A 14,126-nucleotide genomic window follows, 5' to 3' on the forward strand; every position below is an offset into this window, starting at 1 on the left:
TCAGAGTGTTTAAACTAAGAGTGAACCTCAATTCCTCAAATAGGATCAACCTGATTAACGTTCATACATTAAATGATAAAAATGTACAAAAAATTCATTTAAATTGAGATAAAGATAATCACCTTGATTAAGAAAATAAAAGAAAGACCTCATGAACCTCTCATGATCCCTACCTCACAGCAACCCTTCCCCAGAAAATCCCTATCACTCTAGTTTAAAATTAACTCCACATTTTAAAGTTCTAAACCCCCACATTTCTTCTTCCACACTTCTCTCTCTACTTTTTAAAACCTCATTAAAACCCCCTAACCTTCCCTTCTGTCTCTATCTCTTTCTCTCTCTAAAACAAAAACCAGTGCGGGAGGACAGATCATAGAGAGAGAAACAAAAGGTGCGCTTCACACATCAAAAACCCAAAAAATCCAACCCCTAAATTCGAAACAAAAAAAGCAAAAAAATCGAAACACACAGCAGTAAGCAGAGAGAGCGGAAGGTTCCAGAGAAAAATGGGGCAGAAGGCGCTGATCTACGCGTTCGTGGCGCGAGGGACTGTGGTTCTCGCGGAGTACACGGAATTCAGCGGCAATTTCAACTCCATTGCCTTCCAGTGCCTCCAGAAGCTTCCTGCTACCAACAACAAGTTCACCTACAACTGCGATGGCCACACCTTCAATTACCTCGTCGACAATGGCTACAGTAATCTCCTTTCCCTTTCCTTTTATTTTCCGTTTGTTTCCCGAGAAAATGCTGGAAAATCTCCTTTATGCCGCATTGATTGTTTGATTTGTTCGTTTCGCTTGCTTGTGCTCCGTTTGATGTGCCTCATTGTTGCTAGATCTGCGCTTGATCTCGATTCTTTGGTTTTGCTTTGTAAATTTTGAGTTTTCGGCGCTGAATTTCGGTTTCTGTGCGTTGGAGTTCTAGATCTTGGATCTTAGGCTAATGTTTTGAAGTGTGAATTAGTGAATTCAAATCTGCTTCCAATTTTGTCCAATTATCAAATGTGATTCTACTTTAGCTATTGTAGTTACATCTTATTGCATTTCGAATGTCGAAAATATTTCCAATCCCTTGATTTCGTGGATGCTGGAATTGTTAGGATATTTGAAATCCTATGTATCTAAAATCTGGAGTGTTTTTAACTTCTTTTTAGTGTCAATTCGAAGGTTGCAGTTACGTTATTTAATTGTCATACCGACAGAAGTTTCTTCTTGTTGCAGCATACTGTGTGGTTGCGGATGAATCAAGTGGACGACAAGTACCTATCGCATTTCTGGAGCGTGTCAAGGATGACTTTGTTGCAAAATATGGCAGTGGAAAGGCTGCTACGGCTGCTGCCAACAGCCTGAACAAGGAATTTGGGTATTATACCCGACCAGATCATGTAAAATGCAGGCTGATTGAATTGTATGTAGTGGAAATTGTTAATTTTGTTCTTCCGTTAATTGCAGGTCAAAATTGAAGGAGCATATGCAATACTGTGTTGATCATCCTGAAGAAATAAGTAAGCTCGCAAAGGTGAAGGCCCAGGTTTCAGAAGTTAAAGGTGTTATGATGGAGAATATCGAAAAGGTAGACAGCATTGGTTTATCTGTATCGCTCACCTGGCTTGTATACGATTGGTTGATATGGATGGGATACAATATTATTGATTCTAGTTAGTAACTGCCTGAGCTTCGCACATCCATTTATTTCTTAATTGTTTATGTCTTTTGGCCATTTTATTTATTTCGAATATGGGATATAGATAGAATTGAGGGTTTTCGCCCTGACTTTAGGAAGAAATGCTCTTCAGTAATTGTTGAGCATTTAGTTGTACACAGATCCGGACACATGTCCTTAATTGAGCACGTGCAATCTTGTGTGTGTTGTTAGAACCTAAGCTACTAACAGATCAGGCAATGTGGAACAAGTAATGATAGTTGGGACTTGGGAAGGGGATGTGGCATGAGTCTTGAGGATAGTGGTTCATTTGAGCTTTGTTTCAATGTTGAGCCCCTCTTTTTTCCCGGTCACAACTTTCTGTATTCTTCGTGTATATGAATAAATTCATAATAATAATGTTGGTGGTATCCAATAGCAATGTGTCTGTTGAGGTGTTATATTTTACATGGGCTAAGTTCGATCATTGATTCATCGTTGATTTTGGGTGTATAATATATACATCCATTCTTATAGAGACATAGAACAAAGGTCATACTTGCGACTTGTTTGCTCGCGGTGTCTTTTTCATACCTTGGATCTCTACACACTGTAGGATAATCTTTCTTCTCATATGTTTGTATTGCATTTTGATGCAGGTTTTGGATAGGGGGGAAAAGATAGAGCTTTTAGTCGATAAGACTGAGAACCTTCATCAACAGGTCATATCTCGTTCTCTCTCACAATTGCATGGCCTTGTTTAGTAAATTGAATAGTTATTTGTAAAAGTGTTTCCCAGTTGGATAGCATGCCACCCGCATAAGTCCGAGCACATTGCTAATGTACAATGTGTGGTGTCTCATTCTAAATTGATTCATCTTCTCAAGAATTTGTTTACGTTGAAAGAATCGTTATTCTGTGTTCCCTGCTTACAGGCACAGGACTTTCGGACTGTCGGGACTAAAATGCGGAGGAAGATGTGGCTGCAGAACATGAAGGTGAAGCTGATTGTTTTGGGAATCCTGATCGCCTTAATCCTTATCATAATCATGTCTGTTTGCCACGGTTTCAACTGCGGTAAATGAGCCCGTTGCCGTTCTTAAGAAAATATTTTCGCCTTGTCACCAAACTTTTGCAATTATATTGTAGCATTATAAGAGAAAGATCATATATCTGTTGCAACTCTGTACTTAGTTAAAAGTAGTGATTTTCAGATGTGGCACGAGTCGGAAGACGTATTTTTTGTGCGAATGGACTCCATATATTGTGTTACTATGTTATAAGAAATGAGTGCGTTGCTTATAAATGAAGTGATATTTTCTTTGCAGTGGGTGAACCAGATAGTCATTGGTTTCCTGATCGTAGTTCTATTTGCTCACTCATTGGTTGTAACTTGTAACCTACTACCTTTGGACCCGATAATGTCGAAAAAAGCTAACAATTGATCTTGCAGTATTGGCACAAGACACCACGTGACGGTGAATTCGCGCTATGCACCGTCGGGGCATAAGCGCCTTCTTGCTATCCATGTGCGAGGCGCCGTAATCGCATGAGCGGCTATGAATTGCACTACTTTTGATAGGGATATGTTAGGGAGGCGTGTGAAATAACCTTTATCGAGTACGAATAGCAGATCTCTTTTGACACCACATGAACTCATATGTATAGACTTGTCAATAGATTGGATTTTAACTCGAATTTAATCTGAATCTGATTGTGTGATGGTGGTTTAAGATTTTTATACAATAAAAATAAACTTTTATCCTATTTTCTTATTGTTCAACATGAAGTTTTTAATTAGTTTTCCTAAAAATATAATCAAAGAATGAGGTTACTAATGATATTTTAATCTTTTTTAAGTCTTAAATTAAATCCGATAAGGGTTCAATCCGATTATCCAAATTTGATGCTAATAGTATTTGAATCAACAAGTTATGTCCGATGATCCAAATAAGTATCAAATCTGTTAATATAATTATAAATGAATCTAAATTTGAATCAAGACCCATTTAGAGGTCTGAATATATATCAATATTTGGACTGACACGATTGAAAGCAGAATTGGGCCACCAACACGTTTTTGCAAGTGGCTAGAGTAATGTATTTGAGCTAGTTATCAAGGTTCTGTTCCAAATCATTATTTGAGAAAAATCACGAGATTCAAACTTAAAATTTGTTTTATAAAACTGGAAGAGAGTCCCACCAAGACCAATAGCTAGTTACTAAGTCAAATACATCCTAGGCTAAATGATTCTATGAAGGCAAGATTATTTGAGTCGAGAAGCCATCACACCCTCTTCCTTCGTCTACGCACCACACTCCTCAAATCCACACCCATTCCCTTCTCCTTCCCTCCTCCTATCCTAAACCTCACTCTCCCCCTCTTACTTTTTACCCCCGATTCCCAGCATATCCCCTTACCATTCCCGCTCCCACTTTCACCGCCATCGCCACCATTTCCGGCCGCCACATTCTCCCACAGCTCCTCCCCATTCCTTCTCTTCCCAACCGCCTTCTTCACCTCCGGCAACGCCGGCAGCCATCTCGGCACGTGCAAACCCCTCCGGGAATCCAATTCCCGCGGAATGGGAATCACAGTCCCACCTTCCTCCGCACCCAATTTCTCTCCCCGGGGAATCGGTCTGGCGAACGGGGTTTCCTGATTCCGCCTCACGAAGCCGGCGAGATCGCTCAAAACACTCGAACCCAGTACGCAGTATCCACTTTCGTGGAGGGCGGAGGCGCCCTGGAATCCCTGCACCGACTGCAAGTCGTGGAGGGCATTGGCGAGGTCGAAGACGTTCGTTTTGGTGCGGTTGGTCATGGCTGCGTAGGAGGCCGAGGCGGAGGCTACGGCGCCGATGTACTTGACGGCGATGTGGGTTAGGGTATCGAGGGCGGAGGGCTTCGTGGATTTGAATCCGACCGATTGGGTGATCTGAGAAACCGCGATCCTGGCGATGGCGAATTGGAACTCTGGTGGTGTCGGGTTTTGGAATGGGGGTGTTGGGGTTTGATCTTGTTTTGGGGTTTTGCGTCGTGATTTGGATTTTGATTTTGGGGACATGGTGGCGGTGGTTGATTGGGGAGGTGGATTCGTGCTTGCTGGCAGTTTACAGGTCGAATCTTGGTGTTGGTTTTCTTCTGAACCCTAAACTATTGGAAGAAAGTTTGGCTTTTTATTAGTGGGTTTTTATTTTTGTTTTTTTGAGTGGGAAATAATTTGTTTTTCTTTGAGGTGAGAAGTAATTTTCACACGCGTTTTTATTTTATTTTCAAACAGTTCATGCTTATTGTTTTTGAAAATTAAATAATGTAAGGAGAATTAGGGTAATATAAAATCGAGTTGTGTAAATACAAAAATTTGATGCACCATTCTTTTGTTTTTGAACTTTTTCGAAAAGAAATAATGGTTTGAGTTTTCATTTATAATTCACAGAATATGGTTTGAATTAGGAGGACCAGTGGTGCTCTGCTAAGGGCATTCCATGAATGCTTCTACAATACATCTTGTTTGTACCATACTTAACCAATCTCGAAATTATTGAGCACCGGTCAACGTTATACCGTCAAAGACCCAGAAGAGTTTCCCTCCAACTAGGAGGCCAATCACAGCGCGACATGTGTCGACATCAGAAGCCAATCATAGCGCGACACGTGTCAACATCAGAAGCCAATCACAACATGACACGTGTCAATGTCAGAATGAAACTAGAAACTCTTTTCTATAAATAGAGATCATTCTCTCACAATATTTCCGAATGTCATTTGTACTAAATCATTCACTAGTACTCACTAAAGGAGAATTTGAACCTATGTACTTATGTAAACTCTTCACAATTAATGAGAACTCCTATACTCCATAGACGTAGCCAATCTGGGTAAACTACGTACATCTTGTGTTTGCTTCCATGTCCCTATCCATTTACATACTTATCCACACTAGTGACCGAAGCAATCTAGCAAAGGTCACAAACTTAACACTTTTTGTTGTACCAAAGTCCTTACTGATTTTGTGCATCAACATTTGGCGCCGTCTGTAGGAACGACATTTATTCCCACTCTCTTCAGCTTTGCCAAGCTGGTTTCCACCATTCGTACACTCTCTTTTGACCAGGCATCCCTCTCCAATATGGGGAGCTAAGGAAGACACAACACACAGAATGACACCCCTCTTGCATTTGGTGCGAGGCAATGAAAAAAGGAAGAAAAGAGGGTTGCTCTTCAAGCTAAAGTCGATGAGCTAGAAGCTCAGAACAACAAGATAACAATGAAGAATGAGGTCCTCCATGAGCAGTATGAGAAGCTTTTTGAGACGCTCTACGAAACTAAACGTACTCAAATACGCGAGCTCGTTACCCCTGTAGACATCAACCATCTTCTAGGTGCCCCCCAACACGGAGGGTCACATTCCTTCGACATAGGTATCCTTGATGAGGAGCGAGCTAATCATTAAAACATTGATCAACATGAGACTTCTCTCAACTCAACTGCTTCGACCCGAAGCATGAGAAGTGGAGGAAGACACCTCCTTACAGAAGGAGTGGAATGATCGAAAGCCGTCTTTCGCGACTGTCGAGATTTCCTAAAGTAACGTCTAGACAATCCCATCCATATAAGCTCGAAGATCAATGACCCAAGAGTTTCTGAAAGACTCGGTCCCCTCCCATGTGCCAGGCCGGCTACCAATTTGGGGAATGGGCAACAAGTCCTAGAGAAAAACGAAGGTATAGGGGACTCAGAGATGTTCCGACAGATATACCTTGGAAGTCAGTACGGCGAGTCCAGGGAAAAATCACATGTTCTTGATCAAACCTTCATACTTCCAAGAGGAGATGGAGATTTACGAAATAAAGCTCAAGTGGTACATGACTCCACTCAGGACCTTCTTGTCCTACAGCTTCTTAAGGAAGTAAACAAGTTAAAGGCCGAACGACAAGCTGAGATACCTGATTGAAACCAACCTAGGTCTGGCCCTCTTACAAGGAGGATCCTCGACACCTCCTCTAAGTAAAGACAAAGCAGAAGCTTGGCTTGCAACTCTATACTGGAAATGAGGACTCGATTGAACACCTTAACCTTTTTGAGTCCACCATGGCATACCGGATGCACTCTGACGAAGAGCGATGTTTTCTCTTCCCCTCTACCCTCTCTGGTGGAGCCCTAAACTGGTATTGCCGTCTTACACCTGAGATGGTAGACTCATTTGAGGAATTGAGGAAACTGTTTGTTTCTCAACACATTTTCCAGACCGATCGCTTGCACTCCGTGGATGACTTGTACATTATTTGCTAGAAGCTAGATGAGTCATTACGTATGTATGCTGGCCGCTTCAGCCATGAGTATTCTCGTTGTGCTGAGGCAGACGACAAGACTGCCCTCAAAGCCTTCACGGCAGGGCTACGTGACTGTTTCTTTAAGTACATGATCAAAGTCAACACATGGAAAACTTACTCTGAGGTGATGGCCCAGACTTATAAACATGCTTCCGTTGAGGCAAGTACATACCAAGGGAAACCCCCCACAGCCACCCCTTATTAGCAAGTAGGGAGTAGAAGCCAGATCTAACCAAATGAGAAGACCGAGACCTTCCAAAGGGCAACAGTGCCTCCCTCTACCTTACTTAATACTTCGCCAAGTCAACAGATATATCAATCTCAGAGCAAAAGGAAAGATTTACATCCTCACCAGTCTCATTTTAGTAAAAGAAGTAAGAGACACTATTGCGATTACCAAAGGAATCACCACGATAATGCCCGCCCCCAGGCAGTCAACACAGTGGGCCAAGCACGTGTCAGGACAGGCCCTACCTCGAGGTATGAGACATACACACCTTTGAACACCACATGCGTGGCCATTTACCCCAGCATAGCACACCTGATACCGAAGCCAATGCCGAGGCAATCGGGTTACAAGCTTACGAAGTGTTACAAAGTATGTGATACTAAGTGTTACAACCAACATGGTTCACATATCAAAAGCATGGATCCCTTCATGCATAGCAAAACATTCATAAGCATCACCCATATCAATCAACATAAACATTATACATTCCAACACATTCATACATAAATATCATACATTCCAACACATTCATACATAAACATCATACATTCCAACGCATCCATACATAAGCCAACTGTGCTTCGAAAGGGTTCAACATATTTTGTGTCTTCGACACTTGCTACAATGTGCCTCGACATCTTGCCCTTATTCTCACCAACCAGGTGATGAAATGTACAACCCGCACTCTCCTTCATGTCACCAACCAGGTGATGAAATGTACAACTCGTACTCTAATATCATTTGGCAACTTGCCACTCATGCCACCAACCAGGTGAAGAAGGAACTCATCTTCATGCCACCAACCAGGTGATGAAATGTACAACCCGTACTCTCCTTCATGCCACCAACTAGGTGATGAAATGTACAACCCGTACTCTAATATCATTTGGCAACTTGTCACTCATGCCACCAACCAGGTGAAGAATGAACTCATCTTCGTGCCACCAACCATGTGATGAAATGTACAACAGGTACTCTCCTTCATGCCACCAACAAGGTGATGAAATGTACAACCCGTACTCTAATATCATTTGGCAACTTGCCACTCATACCACTAATCAGATGAAAAAGGAACCCATCTTCATGCCACAAACTAGGTGATGAAATGTACAACCCGTACTCTCATTCATGCCACCAACTAGGTAATGAAATGTACAACCAGTACTCTAATATCATTTGGAAACTTGCCACTCATGTCACCAACCAGGTGAAGAAGGAACTCATTTTCATGCCACCAACTAGGTGATGAAATGTACAACCCGTACTCTAATATCATTTGGCAACTTGCCATTCATGCTACCAACCAGGTGAAGAAGGAACTCATCCTTGTGCTACCAACCAGGTGATGAAATGTGATGAAAGGTGATGAAGGAACTCACCTTCGTACCACCAACCAAGTGATGAAAACAACTCACCATTCATTTCACCTACCAGAAGACGAGTGGTACAACTTGTACATGTAAACTCCTAGCATTCACAAATAATAAAAAACCTTCAAGCTTGACAACTCAACTAGGGGAGCACTTATGCCCAACAAGAGTTATAGTCACCAACAAAGTCTTATTGCAAGTCAACAACAACTTCAGTGCATGGCATACGAAGATCAAGCTATTCAGCCCTCTTGCATCTGCTTCAGACATTTCCCCTCTGTAACAATGCAAACACTACAACTCGTAGAAAACTTCACACTCTTGATCAAGACAGTGTGAATCAAAACCAATTTATGGTGCCAACAAGAGCTTCATCAAAGGAGTTCAACCAGAATTCTCAAAAACTTCACACACTCTTGATCAAAACAGTGTAAAGCAAAACCAATTTATAGTGTCAACAAAAGCTTCATCAATGGAGGGCAACCACAATTCTCAAAAGCTTCACACACTCTTGATCAAGACAGTGTGAAGCAAAACCAATTTATGATGCCAACAATAGCTTCATCAATAGAGAGCAACCACAATTCTCAAAAGCTTCACACGCTCTTGATCAAGACAGTGTGAACCAAAACCAATTTCTGGTGCCAACAAGAGCTTCATCAATGGAGGACAACCACAATTCTCAAAAGCTTCACACACTCTTGATCAAGACAATGTGAAGCAAAACCAATTTATGGTGCCAACAAAAGCTTCATCAAAGAAGTTCAACCACAATTCTTAAAAGCTTCACACTCTTGATCAAGACAATGTGAAACAAAACCAATTTATGGTGCCAATAAGAGCTTCATCAATGGAGGACAACCACAATTCTCAAAAGCTTCACACACTCTTGATCAAGATAGTGTGAAGCAAAACCAATTTATGGTGCCAACAAGAGTTTCATCAATGGAGGGCAACCACAATTCTCAAAAGCTTCACACACTCTTGATCAAGACAGTGTGAAGCAAAACCAATTATGGTGCCAACAAAAACTTCATCAATGGAGGACAACTCCAATTCTCAAACCATCGAGGCAAAGCTTCATCATCAAGGGAAATTCAACAAAGCTTCATCAATGGAGGACAACTACAAATTCTCAAAAGCTTCATACTATCTTGATCAAGATAGTGTGAAGTAAAATCAATTCGTGGTACCCAACAAAGCTTCACCAACAAAAGCTTCATTAATGGAGGACAACTACAAATTCTCAAAAGCTTCACACTATCTTGATCAATTCATTTTACCAAACAAAAGTTTCAACTCCAAAGCTTCACCTACAAAAACTTCACCCACAATAACTTCACTTACAAAAGCTTCACCCATAAAAACTTCACTAACAAAAGCTTCACCCACCACAAAAGCTTCACCCACAAAAACTTCCCCCACCACAAAAGCTTCACCTACAAAAACTTCACTCATAAAATCTTCACCCACAAAAACTTCCCCCACCACAAAAGCTTCACCCACAAAAGCTTCACCTACAAAAACTTCACTCATAAAATCTTCACCCACAAAAACTTCCCCCACCACAAAAGCTTCACCCACAAAAACTTCCCCCACCACAAAAACTTCATCCACAAAAACTTCTTCTATAAAAGCTTCACCAACAAAAGCTTCACCTACCACAAAAGCTTCACCCACAAAAGCTTCATCTACAAAAACTTCACCTACAAAGCTTCAACACAAAAGCTTCAACTCCAAAGCTTCACCTACAAAGCTTCAATTCCAAAGCTTCACCTACAAAACTTCAACTCCAAAACTTCACCTACAGAAACTTCACCCACAATAGCTTCACCTACAAAAGTTTTACCCATAAAAGCTTCATCAACAAAAGCTTCACCCACAAAAGCTTTACCCACAAAAACTTCACCCACCACAAAAGCTTCACATATAAAAGCTTCACTCACCACAAAAGCTTCACTTACAAAAGCTTCACCCATAAAAGCTTCACCTACAAAAGCTTCACTCATAAAAGCTTCACCAACAAAAGCTTCACCCACAAAAACTTCATCCACCACAAAAGCTTCACCCACAAAAGCTTCCCCCACAAAAGCTACACCTACAAAAACTTCTTCCATACTTCACCAACAAAAGCTTCACCCACAAAACTTCAAAACAAAAGCTTCAACTCTAAAGCTTCACCTACAAAGCTTCACCTACAAAGCTTCAACTCCAAAGCTTCACCTACAAAGTTTCATCTACAAAAGCTTCACCCACAATAGCTTCACCTACAAAAGCTTCACCCATAAAAGCTTTACAAATAAAAGTTTTACCCACAAAAACTTCACCCACCACAAAAGCTTCATTCACAAAAACTTCCCCCACCACAAAAGCTTCACCCACAAAAGCTTCCCCATAAAAGCTTCACCAACAAAAACCTCACCCACAAAAGCTTTCCCCATAAAAGCTTCACCAACAAAAGCTTCACCAACAAAAGCTTCACCCACCACAAAAGCTTCACCTACAAAGCTTCACCCACAAAAGCTTCACCTACAAAGCTTTAACACAAAAGCTTCACACTATCTTGACAGTTCGAAGCAAATTCTCAAACCTTCGAAGCAAATTTAATTTATATGGTTCATCCAAACCTTCGACTACTACAAGGTGTGGCTTGTATCACAATCTCTTGCTCAACAGTGTGGAAGCAAAATTTGTATATGTTGTCTCTCCCACATTTTCAAATTTCTAATTTCCAAAAAAAAAAAAACAAAAATTCAACAAAGTTTCATCAATGGAGGACAACTACAAATTCTCAAAAGCTTCATACTATCTTGATCAAGATAGTGTGAAGCAAAATCAATTCATGGTACCCAACAAAAGTTTCACCCACCACAAAAGCTTCACCTACAAAAGCTTCACCCATAAAAGCTTTACCAACAAAAGCTTCACCCATAAAAACTTCACCCACCACAAAAACCTCACCTATAAAAGCTTCACCCACCACAAAACCTTCACCTACAAAAGCTTCACCCACAAAAGCTCCCCCCACCACAAAAGTTTTACCTACAAAAGCTTCACCCATAAAAGCTTCACCCACCACAAAAGCTTCCCCCACCTACAAAAGCTTCACCTACAAAGCTTCAACACAAAAACTTCACATTATCTTGACTGTTCGAAGCAAATTCAATTTATATGGTTCATCCAAACCTTCGACTACTACAAGGTGTGGCTTGTATCACAATCTCTTGCTCCACATTATGGAAGCAAAATTTGTATATGTTGTCTCTCCCACATTTTCAAATTTCTAGTTTACAAAAAAAAAAAAAAAAAAAAAAGAAATTCAGCAAAGCTTCATCAATGGACGACAACTACAAATTCTTAAAAACTTCACACTATCTTGATCAAGATAGTGTGAAGCAAACTCAATTTCGTGGTACCCAACAAAGCTTCATCAATGGATGACAACTAAAAACTCTCAAAAGCTTCACACTATCTTGATCAAGATAGTGTGAAGCAAAATCAATTCATAGTACCCAACAAAAGTTTCACCTACCACAAAAACTTCACCTACAAAAGCTTCACCCACAATTGCTTCACCTACAAAAGTTTCACCCATAAAAACTTCACCAACAAAAGCTTCACCCACAAAAACTTCACCCATCACAAAAGCTTCACCTACAAAAACTTCACCCATAAAAGTTTCACCAACAAAAGCTTCACCCATCACAAAAGTTTCACCTACAAAAGCTTCACCCATAAAAGCTTCACCAACAAAAGTTTCACTCACAAAAGCTTCCCCCACCTACAAGAGCTTCACCTACAAAGCTTTAACACAAAAGCTTCACACTATCTTGACTGTTCAAAGCAAATTCTCAAACTTTCGAAGCAAATTCAAGACTGTTCGAAGCAAATTCAATTTATATGGTTCATCCAAACCTTCGACTACTACAAAGTGTGGCTTGTATCACAATCTCTTCCTCAACAGTGTGGAAGCAAAATTTTTATATGTTGTCTCTCCCATATTTTCAAATTTCTAGTTTCCAAAAAAAAAAAAAAGGGAAATTCAACAAAGTTTCATCAATGGAGGACAATTACAAATTCTCAAAAGCTTCACACTATCTTGATCAAGATAGTGTGAAGCAAAATCAATTTATGGTACCCAACAAAAGCTTCACCTACCACAAAAACTTTACCCACCATAAAAACTTCACCTACAAAAGCTTCACCCACAATAACTTCACTTACAAAAGCTTCACCCATAAAAGCTTCACCAACAAAAGCTTTTCCCACCACAAAAGCTTTACCCACAAAAACTTCACCTACAAAAGCTTCACCCATAAAAACTTCACCAACAAAAGCTTCACCCATAAAAGCTTCTCCCACAAAAGTTTCCCCCACCACAAAAGCTTCACCTACAAAAGCTTCCCCCACCACAAAAGCTTCACCAACAAAAGCTTCACCCACAAAAGTTTCACCTACAAAAGCACAAAAGCTTCACCAATAAAAGCTTCACCCACAAAAGTTTCACCTACAAAAGCTTCACCTACAAAGCTTCAACACAAAAGCTTCACCTACAAAAGTTTCACACTATCCTGATCAAGATAGTGTGAAGCAAAATCAATTCATGGTACCCAATAAAGCTTCAACCTCAAAGCTTCACCTACAAAACATTATATATATATATATATATTCGGAAATTCAAAAATTCAGAATTTCGAAATTTCGAAAATTAAAAAAAAAAATTGCCTAGGCCTCATCTTCTTTGGGTCTAACAACTTTCATAACAAATATATATGAATGAGGAGTTTTGGGCTACCGCTTAGAAAGGAAAATTGTGAAGTTTTGTTATTTTGAAAACTTAGCTGCAAGCAAGACACCTCCTTCGTCAACTCCCTCGACCGGAGACTTGGGGGACTCCTACCATATGCTACTGCACCTTGAGACTCGGAAGTCTCACGACCACTCAATAACTTGGATATTTTCAAGTCTCCAACCGAGAAGTTTTCCTCACTCGGGAAATTAAGGGAGCACTACCTTAACCTACATGCTTCACTCACAAAGCTTTAACATACAAGATTTAACAAAAGGAAAAATTCAAAGAACTTAGTAAAGAAGGCATTGGTGTATTTAACACAATACGTTGAAATGAAGCAAAACTTGTTTATTTATATCTCCGATAAGTTATAAATATGTATATATTCATGAATCAAAATAAACAAACAAGAGGGAGCCTTCACAAAGGTTGCTCTGGAGAAGTCTCAGCAATCGGCAGAGCCCCAGAAAGATGAGGCACCAGAAGGTGATTATTCAAAGCCTCAGTACTAGGCAGAACCCCAGAAGGAAGAAGCACTGAAGGTTGATCATTTGGAGCTTTATTACGTGGTACAACTCCAGAAGACGAAGGCAATAAATGCCTTTGGAATAAACCTACAAACCTCTGATGATTAAGTAAAATCTGACTATCAGATTCCTGCAGCTGGTTGAACTTCCTCTTCATGTTTGTAACATAGTCATGTGTGAGCCTGTGCAACTGTTTATTCTCATGTTTGAGCTCTTTGATCTCCTGTTTGA

At 40.4% G+C, this 14,126-nt stretch overlaps 2 protein-coding genes across 2 annotated transcripts; one reads left to right on the forward strand and one right to left on the reverse strand.

Moving 5' to 3' along the window:
- Window positions 1–143: 143 nt before the first annotated feature.
- Window positions 144–2,972, forward strand: LOC126586162 (vesicle-associated membrane protein 721-like). Its single transcript, XM_050250862.1, has 5 exons — window positions 144–696; window positions 1,221–1,362; window positions 1,452–1,572; window positions 2,301–2,363; window positions 2,577–2,972. Exons 1-5 carry the CDS (start codon window positions 507–509, stop codon window positions 2,724–2,726), a joined length of 666 nt encoding a protein of 221 aa, XP_050106819.1. The 5' UTR covers window positions 144–506; the 3' UTR covers window positions 2,727–2,972.
- Window positions 2,973–3,800: 828 nt separating this feature from the next.
- Window positions 3,801–4,947, reverse strand: LOC126586161 (transcription initiation factor TFIID subunit 8-like). The gene has a single exon (XM_050250861.1). The coding sequence runs from the start codon at window positions 4,706–4,708 to the stop codon at window positions 3,929–3,931; it is 780 nt and encodes a 259-aa protein (XP_050106818.1). The 5' UTR covers window positions 4,709–4,947; the 3' UTR covers window positions 3,801–3,928.
- Between the last annotated feature and the right edge of the window lie 9,179 nt (window positions 4,948–14,126).

This window comes from Malus sylvestris, chromosome 10 (assembly GCF_916048215.2).
Source record: "Malus sylvestris chromosome 10, drMalSylv7.2, whole genome shotgun sequence".
Taxonomy (NCBI): Eukaryota; Viridiplantae; Streptophyta; class Magnoliopsida; order Rosales; family Rosaceae; genus Malus; species Malus sylvestris.